The sequence below is a fragment of the Drosophila willistoni genome (assembly GCF_018902025.1).
Source record: "Drosophila willistoni isolate 14030-0811.24 chromosome XR unlocalized genomic scaffold, UCI_dwil_1.1 Seg144, whole genome shotgun sequence".
In the NCBI taxonomy this organism is placed as follows: domain Eukaryota; kingdom Metazoa; phylum Arthropoda; class Insecta; order Diptera; family Drosophilidae; genus Drosophila; species Drosophila willistoni.
In genome coordinates this window covers 432,759-452,435 of record NW_025814057.1, presented here as the reverse complement: position 1 = coordinate 452,435, position 19,677 = coordinate 432,759, and the positions used below count along the sequence as shown (strand labels likewise).

The 19,677-nt window shown below is 36.0% G+C and overlaps 2 protein-coding genes across 9 annotated transcripts in view; one reads left to right on the top strand and one right to left on the bottom strand.

Moving 5' to 3' along the window:
• The window catches only part of LOC6639109 (potassium voltage-gated channel protein Shab), a 56,113-nt gene that overhangs the window by 3,683 nt on the left and 32,753 nt on the right, over nucleotides 1-19,677 (bottom strand). The window contains exons 4-12 of one of the 8 annotated variants that reach the window (XM_023181713.2): nucleotides 17,551-18,394; nucleotides 16,550-16,639; nucleotides 9,288-9,424; nucleotides 8,707-9,075; nucleotides 4,871-4,984; nucleotides 1,589-2,343; nucleotides 1,090-1,514; nucleotides 843-1,036; nucleotides 485-773 (exon numbers count right to left, since the gene is read on the bottom strand). In XM_023181713.2, the coding sequence (XP_023037481.1) occupies nucleotides 485-773; nucleotides 843-1,036; nucleotides 1,090-1,514; nucleotides 1,589-2,343; nucleotides 4,871-4,984; nucleotides 8,707-9,075; nucleotides 9,288-9,424; nucleotides 16,550-16,639; nucleotides 17,551-18,394 (3,217 nt within the window). Of the gene's footprint in view, nucleotides 1-484; nucleotides 774-842; nucleotides 1,037-1,089; nucleotides 1,515-1,588; nucleotides 2,344-2,783; nucleotides 3,883-4,225; nucleotides 4,381-4,870; nucleotides 4,985-8,706; nucleotides 9,076-9,287; nucleotides 9,500-14,312; nucleotides 15,297-16,549; nucleotides 16,640-17,550; nucleotides 18,395-19,677 lie in introns of those variants that run through there. The other 7 variants (XM_023181714.2, XM_015179021.3, XM_002062561.4 and 4 more) reach the window with 7 other exon arrangements.
• Nucleotides 5,617-7,490, top strand: LOC124460711. Its single transcript, XM_047012157.1, has 3 exons — nucleotides 5,617-5,766; nucleotides 5,828-6,016; nucleotides 6,075-7,490. Exons 1-3 carry the CDS (start codon nucleotides 5,739-5,741, stop codon nucleotides 7,100-7,102), a joined length of 1,245 nt encoding a protein of 414 aa, XP_046868113.1. The 5' UTR covers nucleotides 5,617-5,738; the 3' UTR covers nucleotides 7,103-7,490.

Here is a 19,677-nt window from a genome sequence, read left to right as displayed (position 1 = left end):
GTAACTGAGGTACGAGTAGTGCTAGGTAGTCGATTGTGGGTGGGGTGGGGTGTGGATGGTTGGCATTGGGTATATTTCAGTACAGAATGATTTTTTTTTATCAAATTCTCCCATACCCCCATGTATATACAGGTGTCAACGTTATATTTCATTGTATTTTCCTTACTAACAAGTTAACAGCGCTGTGGCGGGCTGCACTCCATATTTGGTTGGGTCTGTGTATTAGTATCAGTTTCAGTATCTGTGTCTGCGGGTTGGGATTGTGGAGTCAAATGGAGTGGGGTGGATTGGGGTTTTCAGATTGCAGCATCGAAAACAGTAACTAAAGATTGAGCGGGATAGTTAGTTTAATGGATAGATAGACAGATATGGAAGAGAGGGAAAGAAATAAAATAGTTGTTTTTGGATTTTCACAGCCAAACGTCTGGATTACTCAGTGATGTTAATGATGGAGATAGGCATTATTTTAGGGCCATAAACCTACCTAGACTGCTGTCTCTTGTCTGATGGCCATCGCCCATTGATTGGAATGCCTGCAACTGGCCAGAGTTGGAGGCCGCAGGTGAGGATCGAGCTAGCAAAGGTTTCACCTGACGCAAGGCCTGCTCCTCGGGATAACGGGGAGTTTGGAACTTGGTACGATTCGATTGCAATGTCGCGGGTCCTGATCGTTGTTGTATTAGTGTACGATGCCTGAGAGGTGGTGGGGATATAGACTTAGCTAAAACTGAATGAGGTAATTTATTCGGTGAGTAATCGCTGCCAGATTCGCCCTGTAAAACGACAAACATAACATTTAAACCTAAAATGAACAATTTAGTCTAGTTTTTATTTTAAATTACCATTACTGTGCCGTTGTCGGATACGCCCGAACCTGACATGTTGTCCGCCAACAGACGCTCACATTCAGGATCAGAGAGTATGCGTGATACATCAGACTTGTTTTTCAGTATCGATTTGGAGCGTCTGTGGTGTTCCAAATTGGGCGAGGCATCAATCGAGTCAATCGATGAGGAATGTTTGCTCTCGAATTTGGCTGTAATCATAAAACTGAGGCAACCATATCATATCGTAGTCAGCGAAACTTACCTTTGCTTCCCACGTTTTGTACGCCAAACAACCGTTGATTAATTAATTTGGTGGCAGTGGCTATGCTCTTTCCCGGCGTGAATACCGAACGCTTTTTCTTTTGGCTGGTGTTGGTGGAGCTGGGCACATTGCTGCTGCTTGCTGTACTACCTGAAACGCTGGCACTATCCATTCGCACCAAACCCGTTCCGAACCGTGAGTCCTCACCAAGCCTTGTGTCCTCGAAACGTGCTCTTGGCTTCGCACTGGCCCCTCTTAAGGTGCTCGACGCCGGCGATGTGCTCGTAGTGAAGCTCTGCTGAAATCGCGTCTTGCGATGCTTTGGCACTGAGTTTTCGTTTAAGCTGACGCGACTTCCTCGCTCCTGGACATCAAAATTCTGATAGACATCATCCAATGGACTGAGCCCACCGGCAGCAAGATTCCTTAAAAAGAAAACAGTATCATATTAGACATAAAGATAAACATGGAAAACCGTCGCTATATACGCAGAATATACCTTAATGCCGTATCCCCAGAAGCACTCTTCTTAACCTGGGCTCGAAGTCCGGATGATGAGACTGTGGGCGGCAGGCCTACTATAAAGCCCGTAGAACTGCTTATCGCTTGATGATGATGAGTGGTCTCTCGTTCAAGCGGATTTATGTACAAATTATCCATATCGATGTCCAAGGTGCACGATTCATCATTAAAGTCGAGAGTAAGATCGCCCTGTGAGAGAAACGGATGCGTCTGGCAGCTAGCATAAGTGTCCGAGCTATCCACACTGGCTAGATCGGCATTGTTATTGTTGTTGGTACCGTTGGCGAAAATGGTGTTAAAGTTGCCACCATAGACTAACAAGCCACTGGCTCCTCCACCACCTCCAGAGGCACCTCCAGCCAATCCCGCAGTGGTTGTGTTGAAGTTGTTATTGAAGTTGTGATTGAAGTTGGAAGTGGTTATAGCGGCACCATAACGTATTGGTGTGTCTGGCGGCAAAGCAATTGTGGTGGACGTGGTAGTGCCATACGACGAGGAGGTAGATGATGATTGGGATATAATGGGCATAACACTGGCACTGGCGGATGTCGAGGGGGGTAACGGTAATGGCGGGGGTGGCGGCAAAGACAACATGGGAGGTGGACCCAGCAAACCGAATTGATTGGCTTGACGATTGGCCGCTGCCAGACGCATTTCCAGACAAATTGGCTTATGAAAGTCGGAAGTTGGAAGCGAAATGACACCCTCCGCATCTGTATACTCCTTAAAGTCCTGCAATAAAGTGGAGCAACAAGTGAAATGCATCGAAACACATGAGAATGTTGGACCTAGCACACCCGATACCTCTGATGTTAAGAGCTTGACACAAATGACTCGAACTTAGGCAAAACGAATCATTCAAAGAAAACATGCTACTATTTTAATAGAACTTAAACGTGCATAAAAATAAAGGAACTCTTTAAACCCTTCCTTGATCTCAATATTTTAAAAGGAATACAAAAAGATTTTTAAAAATTCAAGTTTTGTGTTTTACTTACCATACGGATCAATGATGAAAATTATAATGCTAACCAAAATGAAAAGTATTTTAAAACGTTCTAGGTTTATAGATGGTGGAGGCGGCACACACTAATAAGTTAAACAACACGTTCTTATTGATATAGCCAATTGTTTGTATTGTTGTTGGTGCTCAGAGTATTAGTTAGGTGCTAATATATTGTAGTATTATCATATGCATAAAGATAGATTTTGAAATTATTACAGTTTGTTTGTTGTTTTATTATAAGGCTTTTTATCGTAGCATTTAGAATTGCTTAATTTTTTTTAACATTGATTTAAATAAACTAAACACTTTGGTTTGTTATAATAGTTTTCGTTTTCTGTTGTTGTGGCTAGAATTTGAAACATTTTTGCTAGGGTTAAACATATACATACATTTAAGAATTAAATATAGCTTCTGTTCAAGAACTGCGCTAGGAATTGCTTAATCGAGAAACATAAATGGTTTCGAAGTTCAGCTCTGATCGGTCCGGTTTGGACGCTAATTGAGAACCACTTCATTTACGTTATTTACCAATGTCGCAAAATTTTATGTTTATGTTTGTATGAGCGTTTTACTCAAATAACACGATAATACTATCCGAACCAAAAATATTTTCAAAGAATGAGACGTACTTAAATATTGAAGTCGTTGTTTAGATATTCGCGGATGTTAAACTTTTTGTTCCGCTTTAATTGCGTAGTGTGAAACAGCATATTCCTCGCATATTTTGAATAAAAGTTATATAGATTTAGGCTAATTGTATTTAAGTGCTTAATGTGTAAGTGTGTAAAAGAGCAAAAAAAAAAAAAAAAAAAAAAAAAAAAATAACACATAAAAGAGAGGAAAGAGGAGAACAACAACGAGATTTAAACTTTCATCAAGACCTTAATCTTACACATTTTTTAATTTGGGATACAGATTAAATAAAATAACACATGCTGCTTTTTGGTATTGTGGTAATCATTAATTAAATTCTTAGAATTTGCTATGTCTTTCTTAAGCTTTCACTTGCACGTCACTCACGAATCGATTAAATTTTTAATTTGTGTATACTGATTAAAGCTAATTAGAACTAGAATTGCATTTCTTTTTTTTTTTGCAATTTGCGATTTGCAGTCTGCGGTTACAGTGCAGTTCCACACTTTGAGTTCGTTTTTTAAATTTAGCATTTTTACAAGAATTTTTTTAAATTCGCCGGGTAAAGCTTTTTCTTTCTAAACGCTACTGGCGCGCAATGGAATACATTCGCCTTGACATCCTGGCACACCCTTTAAGAAAGAAAAGAAAAAATGAAAAGAGAAACAAGAAGTCAAAAACATCAACAAACATAAAAATTTGCTAAATTCAGTTTGATTCAGCTCCGGCCAGTACACAAAAATTAACAGAAACCGACAAAACCATAACCAAATGAGAGAATAAATCAAAAGTAGAAACGTTAAATAACCATCTTCAAATAATATACAGGTTGGGGAATACTTCTTCACCCACTCTGGACAGGGACATTACCAAGAGCACAATATACGCTGAAATTAGGAAAGGGACTTTGTTTTTGTTTGTGTTTTTTTTTTTTGGGAGGGGGTTTTATGGGGTTTTGTAGTAATTCAGCTTTACCCGCAGGTTCTCCCGTTGGAAAGCTATAGATAGTATATATCGATAATGCCCTCCTCGATCATACGCTTGAGTGCCATATAATTTTTGGGTGGTGGCGGCGGTCGAGCCAGCCTCTTGATGCTATACTCCCTGTCATGGAACACACAAATGCGATCCTGCAATATGTACACATACACACAAATATATACACTTTTAAATTGAAATATAATGATTCATTTGCATTAATGGTCCAATACGTTGCGCACTCTACGTTTAGTTTGTCCCCTTTTATGAAGGAGGAGAAGAATCAACTAATTCATTACGGGGAGCGTTTGCAGAAGCGACCTGAATGAAATTCAATTTGCCATAGTTGTACAATTTCACAGTGTTTGAATGCGATGTTCGCGATAAATGTATATTGTGTACACAATATTCACCAGTTTTAGTTTATTTATACAGGCTAGGCTAGATATTCAAAAACATATTAAAACCAAATAACCAACAACAAACCAAAAAGTGTGCAATATGAAAACGAAGCATGCGACATAACTATACATACAAGGTACATTTACGTTTATAAATAACATATACGGAAAGCTTTTGGTCAAACATTACAATTAAAGTTTTAGGCAACAATTGGGTTGACCGATTGCTGATCGATTTTACCTTAGTTGTGCAGAAGCAGCATTCGAATTCCACGGGCACATCTTGTTCCAAATTATCCATGCGCTGATTCTGCAGATTCTCAAGCGCCACTTGGCGTCGCAACTCAGCCACTTCCTACAAAACAATATTTAGGAATATTTCTTTTGCATAACGTAAATTTTTCCAAAAACAAAAAGTAAATAAAACTATAGCAAGTATAAAATTTTGAAAATAATATTAATCATAAAAACGATTCAATTTTTTAAGAAACAAGTTATTTATACATACATATACATACATACATACATATACATATATATATTGTATACAGTAGTTATGTACAATAATGAAAAATCACCATAAGTGGCATGCATCACAACACTAAAAAACTATCAGTTAGTTAAAAAGTAAAAAGTAGTAACTATCGTATAAAGGCGGCATATAGAGCATTAATTATATTAGAGTTAGTTGAATATATGTACATATACATAGCATGCAGGGGATTATATCTTTGTTCATATGTATGTATATAGAAGTATTTATAGTATCTGGGTATGAGTAGAAATCTCAAAAGCATGGTAAACGACATCACCGCATATGGACTGAGCTGTGTGTGTGCCTTGCAGTGTGTGTGAAATTGTCAAAAGGTGGCAGGAAAATCTACAAAATGTTTAGAGCAGTTTATCCCACGCAAAAAAAAAAGAGTAAACAAATAAAATTTAATTGAAAATCGATTAAATTATCGAGTTAGAATTTTAGTCATGGCAGTCCGTTGGCTATCAATCGAAATGATTGTTTTGATTGTGCGTTGATTCCGATACGAAATTGCCAGCTCTCCCATGCCTTGCCTGAAAGTTCATGTTCGAATTTGGTCCAAAGTGTGCTCTAAATGCGCCTAAGCAATTCGCTTTGGTTGAGTGAGTAGAAGGCCTAGGGCCAGAACGAAACTTAAAGTGAAAGCTAATTTTCTTCATTTAGTTTTATTGTCTGTGGTCCTACGCGCTTCGAACACTCAACAGTATCCCAAGATGAGGCAAGAAATCGAAGCAAATGCACAAGTGATTGGCGGGAATGGTGGTGACTACTACGACTATGTTTATACTAATGAGAATGGGTTTGATGATTTGGATACGCAACTGGATGCGGCGGCAAACGAGGTTTTAGCTGGTGGGTAGAGAATATATATTATCCCGTATTATTTGATTCAACAACATCCTTGTGACAGTTCCTGATGTGGCAGGCATTTGTGTTGGTCCCGAATGTGATCCGATATCGTCGTCCGTCAGCTTGGATTCTAATGTGGGAACCACTTGCTTCCCAGTCAACCAATCCCCGGGTAACATGGAAACCACTGATCCACCCAAGTGTGAACCGCCACCATTGCCAATACCTACGTCTCCGCCTATACCGCCGGGTGCGCCCACATTACCTCCAGCTAGCTCTACCACTGTGTTGTCATGCGATAAATTTTTCAAAAATGCCGATGATCAAATACAGCCGATGGACAACTTCCAACAGCAACAGCGAGCTGTTGATGCTTCTACCATGGCTCTGGCCGACGGTGAGCAGAGAAGCAAAGAGCTACGCACCCTTGTCCAGCATTTATATGTCGCCCAGGCTCGAGTTCAATTGGAGGCCACTGAAATCAGAAAGGCCCAGGCAGTGGCCTCAACAGCGCAATCGCAGCTCGAAGAGTCGGCGAATCATGTGCGCAGCATTACCGCAACCCTTCACAATGCCCAACAGGAAGTAGCTGCCGCGGCCATTAGGGCACAGATTGCACAGCTTCAGCTGGCAGCTCATGATCAGCTGCTGTTTGCTGCCCGTCAGGATGTGGATGCTCTGTCCTCGCAAATGGTTGGACTGCAAGCGGCTGAGGGTATTGTTCAGCCCAGATTAACAGTAGATCTGCACGCTCTACTTGACAAGCTGAGGCAGCCATTGCAGCAATTTGATAGACCGACTCCTGTGCCTCTTATCGTCACCCAGCCCCCTACATTTGCTGCACAGCAGAACAGGGAGGGACAGCAGTCGCAAGGTACTGACAGTAGCGATGACCCCAATGGCCAAAATAATGGGTCTTTCGAAAACCCTGTAGAGAGAGAAGTAGTAATACAGCAGCAGCCAGTTCGTTATCCCCCCCAGACTTTCAATAATATACATTCCAAAAGTTGCAGGGCAGGAGGGAAAAGAGGTCAAGATGCATGGGCAGTAGAAGATGGGGGTCAATACGTGAACATAGAATTCACCTAACTATTGTCGTTGTAGTTAAAGTTGCATATATTTTTTTTCAATTTAACATGTTTTAACTACATATTGTGTACATTAATGAATAGTGACTCGATATTTGTATAAGTATGCGTATTTGGGAGTGTATATACATATATGTTGTATTTGCTTGGTCATTTGTAAATGGATATATTCGTTTTTGGGTCCAGGGAATCCTTGAACCGATTACCTTGACCCTTTACCGCTGTAATTTTATATAATTCTTTTAATTTCTAGTCCTTTGTGACAGTTTCAAACAAATTAAATAATCAATTTTGTAGTCATATTGATTAATGCTAGTTAGCTTGACTGATTGTAATTTTTCTAGTCTATTTCATAAAATAAAGTGAATTGCAAATTTGTCTTTTATGAATATTGGTTGCATTCCCTACATTTTATGTTGAAAAATGTTTGTAGAGAAAATATATACGAAATGAAAATGATCTAGGAGCTAAATATATACAATATTATTTTTCGATGCACATTCACATCCGAACAGATCAGATCAGATCAAATTACTTTGAAATCATACATATGCCATTGACAATATGTATTGCACATTCTGTAGAGGCAAATTTAATTGTTGCTGGAAATTTTGTGTTTCGCGTAAAAGGAAAAAATTAGAAAAGAAGAAAACGTATAGCATTTTATATTCAGCCGTTGCAGCAATCGAATTTCGTATCTCAATCAAGTCAAATCGAAATGGAAATATGATTATTTATTATTAAAAGAATAGAATAGCAAGTGGTAAATATGCATTTCATAGAGTATAGAGTAGAGTTTAGAGTATAGAGAGTAGGTTGAGTTCTTGTGTATACTTTGAATGTACCTCCTTACTGCGTCCCCGTAAAATCTAAAAGTTAAAATGTGTTTGGGGTTTAGCTTCGATTTGTTTGTTTAAAAATTGTTTTTTGTTGTGAGAAATACTTATATGAGACTAAACTACGTAAAACAAATCAAGACAAAAAGACTGCCGATTCTACAACTCAATAAAATCGTATGTGTATGTGTGTCAGATACACATATATATATATATATATAATAAAGACAAATAGTATATAGAGCAGATCGAACTGAAAATGCCAAATCGATGAATTTTAGAAACCGATAGAGCCCAGTATAAAGAAAGGAATTGAAAAATTTTACAATACCGTCAAATTAAACGTGTGAGAAATAAGTTTTGTAATTATTTCTTGATATATGTATATATATTTTTACTTTTAAATAGATAGAACAGTTAAACAGGTTGGTAGGTATAGGTAGCTATATGTGTATGTAGATTCATAGTTGGAACATTTAGATCCAGTTAACAGCTTCACATTTACTAATAGTTACATAGTTACGTTTTAAGAACTTTACAAACATTAAGATATATAATATATATATATATATATATATAAATTTGTTTTGGTTTATACATACAGCTCCACACACACACACACACACACACACACACGCACACAAACACACACACACACGCACACAAACACACACACACACATACACACACACACACATACACACACACACACATACACACACACACACACACACAGACGCACCACACATACACAGAAAAGAACACTTACCCCGGGCGTTATCATCATTTGTATAGGAAGTCCTTTTTGATTTGATGCAATTGTCATGGCATCCTCTGCCTGTCCTTCCTCTTCTCCAGCAGCTTCCTCCTGTGCGCTGTTGCTGCCAGTTGTAGCCACAGCTGTTGCCGCATTTGAAGCCGCCACAATGGCTAAGTTATTGGCCATACTTCCATCACCAGCAGCAGCAGTTATTCCTCCGCTTCCCACTGTGTTTTGGGGATTTTGCTGTTGCTGGGCGTGAAGCGCCTGCTGCTCACGACGATAGCTTTCCATGGCCATCATTGAGGTTTGCCTCGCATTCGGGTTGTCGAAACTGTAAGGTGGAACAGTGTCCTGCTCAGAGCTGGAACCACGTCGCTATCATTGAAATATGCAGTAGAAGTGACAGTTAATTGATCAGTATTATCCTATTAATGTTATATACATATAACGAATTAAAAACTCCCGCAGACGAAATTGAACTATTAATTAGTTACATATGTATGTACATATGTGTATAAGTATGTAGAACAATCTACAACCAGTGAAAGGTTGGTCACATCGAATTTGCCAGTTTGTTCAATACTCACATGCTTAAGGTTTGAATTTCGTAAATTGGCTATATGCTCATAGTTCTTATAACAGCCGGTTCCCGTAGTTGCAGGATTGCGATCGCTTGTCGATTCGCCTTCAGTACTATTTCCGTCCGTTTGGGAGAGATTGTGTCCTGTGGGTGATCGGCGTAGCGCGTGGGTTAAACGATGCCAATTTTTCAGTGATCTTGTGTGACTCTCGCGCTTTTCTGCTTTTCGTTAGTGTGAGTGTTGGTGTGTTTGTTAATGTTGGTGTTGGTGTCAGTGGTAAGGGTGTGTGCGAATGATAGAGGGTTAATGTATTTTTTTGGGAGAGAATGTTATTGAGTTTGGTACGTTGGCATGTTGAAAGGGATCATTTTCATTATTTGATTGTTGGTGTTGGTTGATTGATTGGTTGGTTGGTAGGTTGGTAGGTTGATTTCAGTATTCGATTTTTGGTTTGTTGTGGTAGCACACGCAAAAAGCCATGAATGCATTTTGTTGCCATTTATTTGTTTGTTGTTCGTTTGGGTTTTTTATATTCATTTCGCATTTGTTTAGCCGACATCAGTGTTAATGAGTTAGAACGAGTTTTTATATTTTGTATTTGTTGTTTTTTTCGCAAATGATAATTTTAACCAAAAGAATAAAGGAATAAAAGAAAATATATATAGATTTGTATGAATTTTATGAACGTCGCTTTTATTATTTATTATATTTTTTTCAATTGTAATAGTTGTACGACCATATATCGACGACGAAGACGATAATAAGGAAAAATACGATGTTGACGCTTAGATATTATTAGTTGGATAGGTAAAGTGATACAACACTGAACAAAAGTCAACGACTATTAGCAAGTAGGTAAATTATCGAACGTATTCAAAATATATAATAAAGAATTGCTCTTGTTAAGTGAATTACCTTTACTAACAACATTTACTTTAATATGTTAAGGTGGCATTACTAAATTGACTATTCCAACTTTTAGAGCATTTACGTATATATATGTAGTTAGTAAAATGTAAAACACCGAATTAGTTAGTAGTCACAGTAGAAGAAATTATAAAAAACAATAGAATTTTCTCCTAATAATATTTGTATTCATTGCTTTTGTGTAAGCTTAAATTTCAACCATATCCTTATTTATTTACTCAAGCATTTACTAGTGACACTTCGAAATGTATAAATTTTACGAGGGTAATCCTAATAGCGCTCAGATCAATAACAAAGTTCTTAAAAAAATTATCAGTTAAATGTGCATTTGTCCACTACAATTGGACTGGCAGTGTGCCGTAACTGGCTCCTTTATGATCCACGTTGAAATAAAATCTTTCTTCATCTATACCAGTTAAATGGCTATTCATTTCACTTTTGTTTGATGCTGCATTAGAGTCTGTTGGGCTACCCTCGCATATGTAAATGTGCATGTACTATGATAAAGCGTGTGTGTTAGTTGTTTCTGGTTTTGATGGTTTTTGCTCAAAGCAGCTCGGCAAAACAAATGTACGAAACAAAGGACAGGCACAGCTTGAATATTCAGGTAGACAACTGACTTGATATACAAAAGCATATTTCATGGTCATTTACGCAACGTATGTTCGTCTGATACATATAAAAGATATGTATACGAGTAATTGATGAATATTGAAGACAACACAAATTAAATGAGATATCGATACTGAAGAAAATATGAGCACAGAAAATGTGATAAAATGGTAAAAATACTAGATGTTTTTAATTTGCTTTTAATGATACTCTCAAATCTATTGATTTGATATTACCTTTATTACGTATATGTATGTTTATAGTATTTATGTGAATGCATTATAAAACGAAGTAAGTCGTCGTGCCGACTTCGGTATACCATGCACCAAATGAAACAACATATTCTAAACTTATTGGATGAAAATTGATTTTACATCTTGGCTAGTAAGAAGCACTCATCTCCATTCCCTTGGTTCACGTAGTAAGAAATGTAATTATTATTGGGGAGAATTGTTATTTTGTTATTGCTAATACTTGAGTCGTGGCTCTAACTCTTATAGTTTTAAGACCTTTGTGCTCTTGTGAACGAACGGACAGGTAGGCAGTCGGATTGACAGACAAACATATTCATTTTGGTGAACTTGATATAGCCTTTCACACCATGGGTGCAACGTATAAATACGATGTGGAAAATAAAATGAACTGCGGCTAGAACAGAGCAAAAGCAAACGACAACTTGTTTGAAACTTGCCAAACATTAATCTAGATCTATGAACTAGATGTAGATGTATGTGTAGTCGTATGTATTTAGATGTAAGTATGTATATATATGTATATTCTTTAGATAAGGCACAAAATCGAAAGAAATTTGACAGCGTTGTTTTTGGTTTTGGTTTTATTGCTAATTTCACAGACACACAAATATTATTATGTTTTTTTTTGTTTGTTCATCGGTTTACAGTAGTACACAAAAGTATCGGTACAAACACGATAATCTGGTGTTTTCATTATTATTTTTTGTTTTTCTTTTTTTTTTTTTTTTGATTAAATTGAATAAGTATTTGTATAGGGGAGTATGCATGTTTCATATTGTTCATACACATGGCTTTGAGCATAAGGAGCGCACAGTTTCTATTTATATGTAGCAATAATAATTAATTGGGGGAGGAAAGTAGGGGAAGCATGCGGCGACACAATATAAAAAAACAACCGAATTTATTAAAATTGAAAACTGAAAATGGGTTGGAGTTTGGAGTTAAGGACATTACATACACACAGACATAATAACAAAAAGCTTGTCAGTATGACAAAGAGAAGGAAAAGGAAAATAGAAAAAGGCACAGAAAAGCTTTCATTCGATTAGACACAATTTTCCTCTTCTTTTTCGTTACTATAATGATATTCAAGATGTCGTAAAAGACTGCAACTTAAGCATCAGAATAATGATAGAAACTTTTGAACTGTTTTGTTATTTCTTCTTACGAAAAACAAACAACACAACCCAATCAAAATTCTACGCACAATTTTGTGGCAATTTCGGAATCGCACAGAACAGGTAAATAGATAAGAAAACTATTACAACTTGATCTTATAATTGTATGTTCTATATGTATTTTATTTTGTATATAAATTTACTTGGCTTAAGACTATTATGATTTCCTTTGTAACAGTTAACAAAAATTAAGCAAGTCGTCGCGCCGACTTTGGTATACCATGCACTTTTTCTTACAATTTTCACGTAGTGAAAAACTTTAATAGTATAATTTACGACTTTTATCCAATTCGTTCGACCGCGGATAGATATTTATAATAAATATGTGTGTGTCTGTACGACTTGATTAATTTGAAAACTGATCATTTTTAATTCGGGGCAAGCTTTTAAATAAACTGGTAAACTAGAGTTTACAAAAAATTGGTTTCACAGCACATAAAGTATACGATACATACATACATGGGTGTTCATGTGAACGAGTGGAGAAACGGACAGACCCACGGGAAGATGGGCACGGCTAGATTGACTCGGTCTTTTTGCTGAATAATAATATATACATTTCCTTTATCGGAAACACTTCCTTCAGCCGGTTACATAAATTTCACTCTGTGAGTGCATGATAAAAAAAAGTCATTAATTTGTTTCTCCTTACTTTCTCACCCTGCCTCTGCAACTAAAACTAAGCTTAGGTAGGCTTTTAATAAGGCATTTGATTGGTTTTTTCTTTGTTTTCAAAAATTGTTCACCAATGCATATTTCTTAGGAACATTTTGCCAAGTTCTCTGCTGTTTCTACAAATACATATGTAAATAGAACGATGAATATACTTCGCATATGTATATAGACATATATATATGTATATATATATATATATGTACAATACATATATAATTGGTATATTTTTATTAATATTGTATTGTTTTGATGCGCTCTCACTAAATTATGAACTAAGCAATTACTCTCTCTCTCACAGCTAGCTACAACAACTAATATCATAAATAAGGCTGATTTTCGTTTTTGTTTATTTTCCATTTTAGTTTTTCCTCATGTGGCATTGAGCAGGCCTTTCAGTACTACTTTAACTTTTTTAGCATGTCTTTAACTTTGGAGGGATTTTCAATTATTCAATATATTTGCTCAATAAATGCCTTGGAGTTTGCTTTGTCGCTACTTTAAGTAGGATTTACCTAATTAATAGCTAAGTTTTTTAGACTAAATCAAAATTGTGCTTACGCAGATTGTTTTTTCTGTTTTTCTTTGTCAGATTTTATTCCAGTAAAGCGTTTATCCACACACACCCACACACACACTCAAAACGCACACACACAAGATGTAAAGTTACACTGGTACACTGGTTACACACATAAAAATAAACTAAGTCGATTAAGTATGTGGAAGACTTTGTCAAATATCAATTAGGAACTTCTATCCAATGGAAGCGGTCAGTGTCAATTTTTGAAGTTAGTACTTGAAAGTTTTGCTTTATTTCTATTGAAATAAACTGCACAAAAAATAAAAAAAGATGAAGGGCGCGGGAGCCAAACGAAAGAGAGAGACTAATATAACAACTAATATTTACCAAAAAAAGAAAAACAAATTAATAAAATATAGAAGTCGTTGACAAATATTATAATAAAATAATGGTTACAGAAAGTATGTTGATCTTAATTTTTCACCGCGTAGTGAAATGCGAATAAAATGGCAAACAAAATAATAGTCGAATGCGATTTAATTTTAGCCAAACAAAACAAATTGACACAATCAATCACAGAACATTCGCAAAAATCGAGCAAATGCTTTTTTCCATATGTATGTACATATATTATGTTTTTTCTTCTTTAGTAAAATTTTTGGTAACTTTAAAATTATATTTTCAAGTGCTGATAGCATTTTAATAAGAAGGAAATAAAGATTAGCAAAACTTTCAATACAATTTACACAAGAGAGGTAGAGAGAGTCAGCAAGATAGTGAAGGGCAGTAAAATATTGAAATACAATATTTTATTATTGTTAGCAATTAATGCAATTTTGAAACAAAGAGCCTTATAAGTGTTTTTCTGTGTCTTTGTTAGCTTGTTCTTTTGACTGTTTTTTGTTAATAATCTTCTTATGATAAATAGTCGGGACATTTAAATTTAGAATAAATGAATTTTGTGAATAGTCGACAAATAAAATTTCTAGATACATAGTCGTGATGCAAATATATATTGAAGGTAAAAAATAACTTTGCTCCGAATCAATTTCTATTAAGTATTAGGATTCCTGCGGACAACATGAAAGAATGAGAGATGGTATATTTTTAAGCAGTTCAACCTATCACTAGCATAAATTGAATCATTCAATTTTTCTGCAAAATATAGCCAGTCTGATGCGTGTTTGTGTGTGTGTGTGAATATGGCGCCTAAAGCATTTTATATTTAGTCACAACATACAATATGGCCTAAACAAAAGTTCATACAACTCTGATTCCTAATTTTGTATTACTGATTCTGATTCCGATTTATTCAAGCATTTTGGCTCTACCTAAGAACAGCGTTAGTTAAGAGTTACATTTATGTATAATAAGGAAGTACTTTGAATTTCTTCTTTTCGCTTTAAATTTTGACTTTGGCTTGAGTCTGTAAATGTGAGATAATGTATATATATATGTGTGTGTGCGTGTGTGGAACTGTGTGTGTGTATTTGTATGTAGCTTTGTGTTTGAGACAACAAGCTGCATTTGTTTGCATTCGTAGGACTAATTTACAAATAGATTAACAATAAGTTGTGATTTCTTTTATTGCTAATTCTTTATCATGCTAAATTTGCTGCTGTTGCTGTGGTTTTTAGTATTGAGCTTGGGAGTTAGGGGTTGGGTTGTTGTTGCTATGGTTGTTGGTTGTTTTAGCGGCTATCTTCATTGTCACTGGAGCTATTCTGCTGCTGTGTATCACGCTCCTCCAAAAGGCTGCGATTAAGTTCTTGAATGCGAGCCGATAGGGCACGACGGCGTGGAGTGCCGAATGAAGGCAACGGTGGCGGCTCTATCAATGTGTTTTTCTCGCCTGAATCCGTTTTTTTTTTCAGTTTTGTTTGTAGCGTTGTGAAGTGGAGTTGTAGATATTGGCAACACACATGTATATATAATTAAAGATTGTGTGTGGTTTTGTTTGTTTGTGTGTGTATGAGTGAAGTGAAATTGTAACGTTTTATTTTTTTTGAAGAAAGTCATAAGTGTAAAAAGTAGAAAAAGAAGAACAGAAAGAAGAACAAGTTGGTTGTAGGTTCATATTGAAGCTTACATTTTAGAGAGATTTAGAACAAGAAAGAATTTGAGAGATGGAGGTTTTTTTAGGTATGCTAAAAATACATCTATCCCTTTTACCTTGCATGGAATTCGATTTGATTTGGATTTCGATTATAATTTCGATTTGGTTTTTTGTTGTCTAAATTACAAATCTACAATTGGCTAAGAAGAATGGGTATACAATATGCTTTGATGGTTATGCATGTGTTTCTTTATATAGGGTATGTATGTAGTACGTATTTAGTAGATATGTAATCAGCACTTGAAAATTTTCTATAATATTTATTTTTTATTTTCTATATAATATTATTGCAATATTTTTGTTTTTATTTTTCATTTATGTATAAAATTCGAAATGGAAATTCTAGATTGAACATTCAAATTTGTTGTAAATATAAGAAACAAGCTTGGCATTTAGATAACTTTAAATGAAAATGGGCAATTTTCACATGTTAGAGGCACGAAAGGAATTTTCATCAAAAAGAAAACGAAAATGTTTAGCTAACTAATAAATAATTAAGCAAATTTATAGAGTACGGCAAACATAAGTATTAACAATGCGGCAAATTGGAATACTTTGAATGACACATTTCATTTGTTCTATTTGAAGCCTAAGAATATTATATATAATATATTATGCTATTTTCTGTACATATTCAAAACCCTGACTATGAATATTTTTCAATTAAGTTTGTACAATTTACATATACAAACAAGAAAAAATAAATATTTCTTTCAACCTTTTATTTGAAATTTATAAGATTTTTGTTGTTAGCATACTTTTTGGGATAAGCTGAATATAAGGGTTTTTGAAGCAGTTTGATAATTTACAGTGAACATAATAATGCCGACTGAAATCATTAAGTGCTTTTTAAGCATTTATGGGCATTGGCATTTTCCGAAAAAACTACGAAAACGATATAGTTGTGTGTGTATTTATATGGATAGGTACAGTTATAAATACTGGTACGAGGTGAAGATTGATTATTGGCAATACGCAATTTTAGTCACCTGGAGCGCTTTGCACATCAAGGGTCTGTCTGCCTATATTGGGTGTACTTTGTCTTTTACCCTTGGGATGTACGACATTAGTTTGCTTGCCTAAAATTAAATACAGGACAGAGGAGGGAGAACTTAGATCAATTTGGCTTAGAATACAGGATTTCAAGATTTGAAGATTGTATTTATATGGTTATAGGCTTTTTCTATTGTATTGTACAGCTGTGTTTTATTCAGAGAAGGTGTTATAAAGGGAAGGGTGCGCTTTTATTTCCCCCACGCAATTTGCTTGGGCTAAGTACAGGAGAAAAGCAATTGCCTACTTGACCCGATGTGGGTCTAATTTTGTGTGTGTAGTTGAGTGTCTTTGTGTGTGTGTGTGTGTGTATTTATTTTTTGTGGAAAATGACGAGGAAAGCCTAACGGCTACAGGAACTTATAGTTATATGCAATTTGCTTATCTAATTTACATTTGACGAATATGTTAGTTAAACTATCAATGATTATGTCCAACAATTTCTATCTTCATCTTACGGCTTAGCAGTCGATGAGGTGTCTTTATTGATCAATATGTATTTACACGCATCTTTAATTAAATTCTTTTCTGGTTTTTTTAAACTTGAAATTATGTAAGTAAATCGGAGAAGCCATAGAAAACAAGGCATGCAGAAGAAGGTACATACAAAGTATACTAGAATTGAATAATAATCCAAAAATTATGATAGTGGTGTAAGGGGAGGGGAGGTGATATTAGAGTTCAAACAATAAAGCAATTGCAGGAGATTAACATATTGTATGTATCAATCATAATTCATCGATTGATTTACAAATGCATCTACATATAATGTACGCTTGGCTATAGATTACAAAAGCAACGTAAACAAATTTGATTTTTAAAGTAGATTGAATAGAAAGGTGAAAGGCTAGAAGAAATATGTGGGGAATTGGTGGGTTAGGTAGTTAGGTGGTTATAAGGTTGGATGCGTGGGAAACATGACAAAATGGTCACTTACCTGTATCAACAATCACATCGATGAGATCCATGGATTTGGCGAACGCATCTTTCAGATTGATATGATGAAAGGATACAATGCTGCCCTCGCGTTTGGCGCGATCGAGCGCCTCGCGCCGTTTGAGGGCCTTCTCACGTCGCATCTGATTCTTATAAAATTCAGCAAAATTGTTAACGATGATGGGAATAGGCAAAGCGATTACCAGAACACCGCATATGCAACACACAGTACCAATAACCTTTCCCAGTGCAGTTGTGGGATAGATGTCCCCGTAGCCAACAGTTGTCATTGTAATACCCGCCCACCAAAATGTTTCCGGTATTGAAACGAATTTTGTATCCTTTTCATCCTTTTCGGCAAAATATGCCAGCGAAGAAAATATGAGAACGCCCATGGCCAGGAACAGCATTAGTAGACCGAGTTCCTTATAAGAGTTACGCAGCGTAAAGCCTAACGACTGCAGGCCCGTTGAGTGACGGGCCAGCTTAAGGATTCGCAGGATGCGCATGATGCGAAAGACTTGCACCACCCGGCGCACATCCTGGAACTGGTCCGTTGCATTCTTATTCGTTTCCAATAGAAATAGCGAAACAAAATATGGAAGTATTGCCAATAGATCGATTATGTTCAAGCCACCCTTAAAGAACTTCCACTTGTCCGGCGAGGCGCTAAACCTAAGTATATACTCTAGGGTAAACCACGTGATACACACGGCCTCAACCATTGCCAATTGCGGATTATCCTGTGGCGTACCATTGTCAATGTGTTGTAGTTGTGGTAGGGTGTTCAACGTCAGGGCTATGGTAGACAGGACTATAAATAGTATGGATATCACTGCGATAACCTGCGAACGGTAAAGATAAATCGAGACTTTGTCGAGACCATAATTCAGCAAACAACATCACAACGATCATAATTACGATACTTATTACGTTTCGATTAATATTTGTTGACATGGCTAATTTAATTAATCATCAAACAACAAACAGGGTTACAACAAAACGCAACAACGAGGAGCGCCTAGAAACAGATCCTATAATTCCGCCTATATATGAAATCCAACCAGCTCCATTCATCCTCACGATTGAAAATGAAGAAGCCGATTAGATAACTTTTATTTTTGTTAGTCATCAAGAATATATAAATATAAAATTTCTACTTTTAATAATGGTATCCCGTTTTGGGATTGCTTAACCTTCTTGAAAGGGTCAGAAAAATATTGCCCAAAATATTTTTACAACGCACAAACATGAAGCATATCCAATATATATAGTATATGATCAATCTAAAGAGTTGACTTGGCACATGTATATATATATACATATATGCACAGGTCAAAAATTTGGAGCTTTGACCAAATACATATATCGGAACCGGCTGGATACCATAGGTACGAACGCTCGCAAAAGGTTCAAGTGGAGGGGAGAGGGATTTATCAATTTGTCAAATCATAATGCCAAGTTAAGCTCGCATTTGAATATATGAGCGGAAAGCTTACTTTGCTTTTAAGCGAGAACAGATGAGAGTATATACAATTTGCCGGGTACTGAAATACCCGATCATTTTCGTTACACAATCGTTTTTATTTTGTGGTCTTTTTGTTGGCATTAATTTTGATTGGTTTTTGCTCAGGGAAGCTTTTGTTTCTTCTTCGTTGATTTTTTTTTTGTTTTGTTTTGTACTTTTCAAAGGCTGCTGTACTATATGTGAAGTATATATTATTTATCGTAATCCTTCTTCATCATACAAACTGAAGAGTTAAATGAAACTATTAAATTGTAAAATCATCAAATATAATTAAATTAAGTGTGGTAACAAAATTCCTCTTTATGTGGGAGGTTGAGTTAAATCGTAGAAGTTAAAGGGAGAGAGACAGAGAGATATCCAAAATCAGCTACTCTATTTTTTGTGTGTATTTGGCGTGTTGATTGTTTGTGTGTATGTGTGTGTGTGTGGGTGTGTCTGTGTGTTCATTAGTAAGGTGTGTGGAAACTAATGGTCAGTTGGTGGATAGTGGAAAAGTGGTGCGTGTAGTCAAATGTTTAGTTTGATGGTGGCTAAAAGGACAGGAGACATGATATAACACAAAAGACGCAACACACCGAAGTGAACCTAAGTAGGCAAATA

Bases quoted from the DNA above. Each gene is read 5' to 3' on its own strand.
- LOC124460711 (XM_047012157.1), top strand. From the start codon at position 5,739: ATGCGCCTAAGCAATTCGCTTTGGTTGA. The intron at 5,767-5,827 runs GTGAGTAGAAGG...TTCTTCATTTAG, and splicing joins AAGCAATTCGCTTTGGTTGA to TTTTATTGTCTGTGGTCCTA. The intron at 6,017-6,074 runs GTGGGTAGAGAA...TCCTTGTGACAG, and splicing joins GGCAAACGAGGTTTTAGCTG to TTCCTGATGTGGCAGGCATT.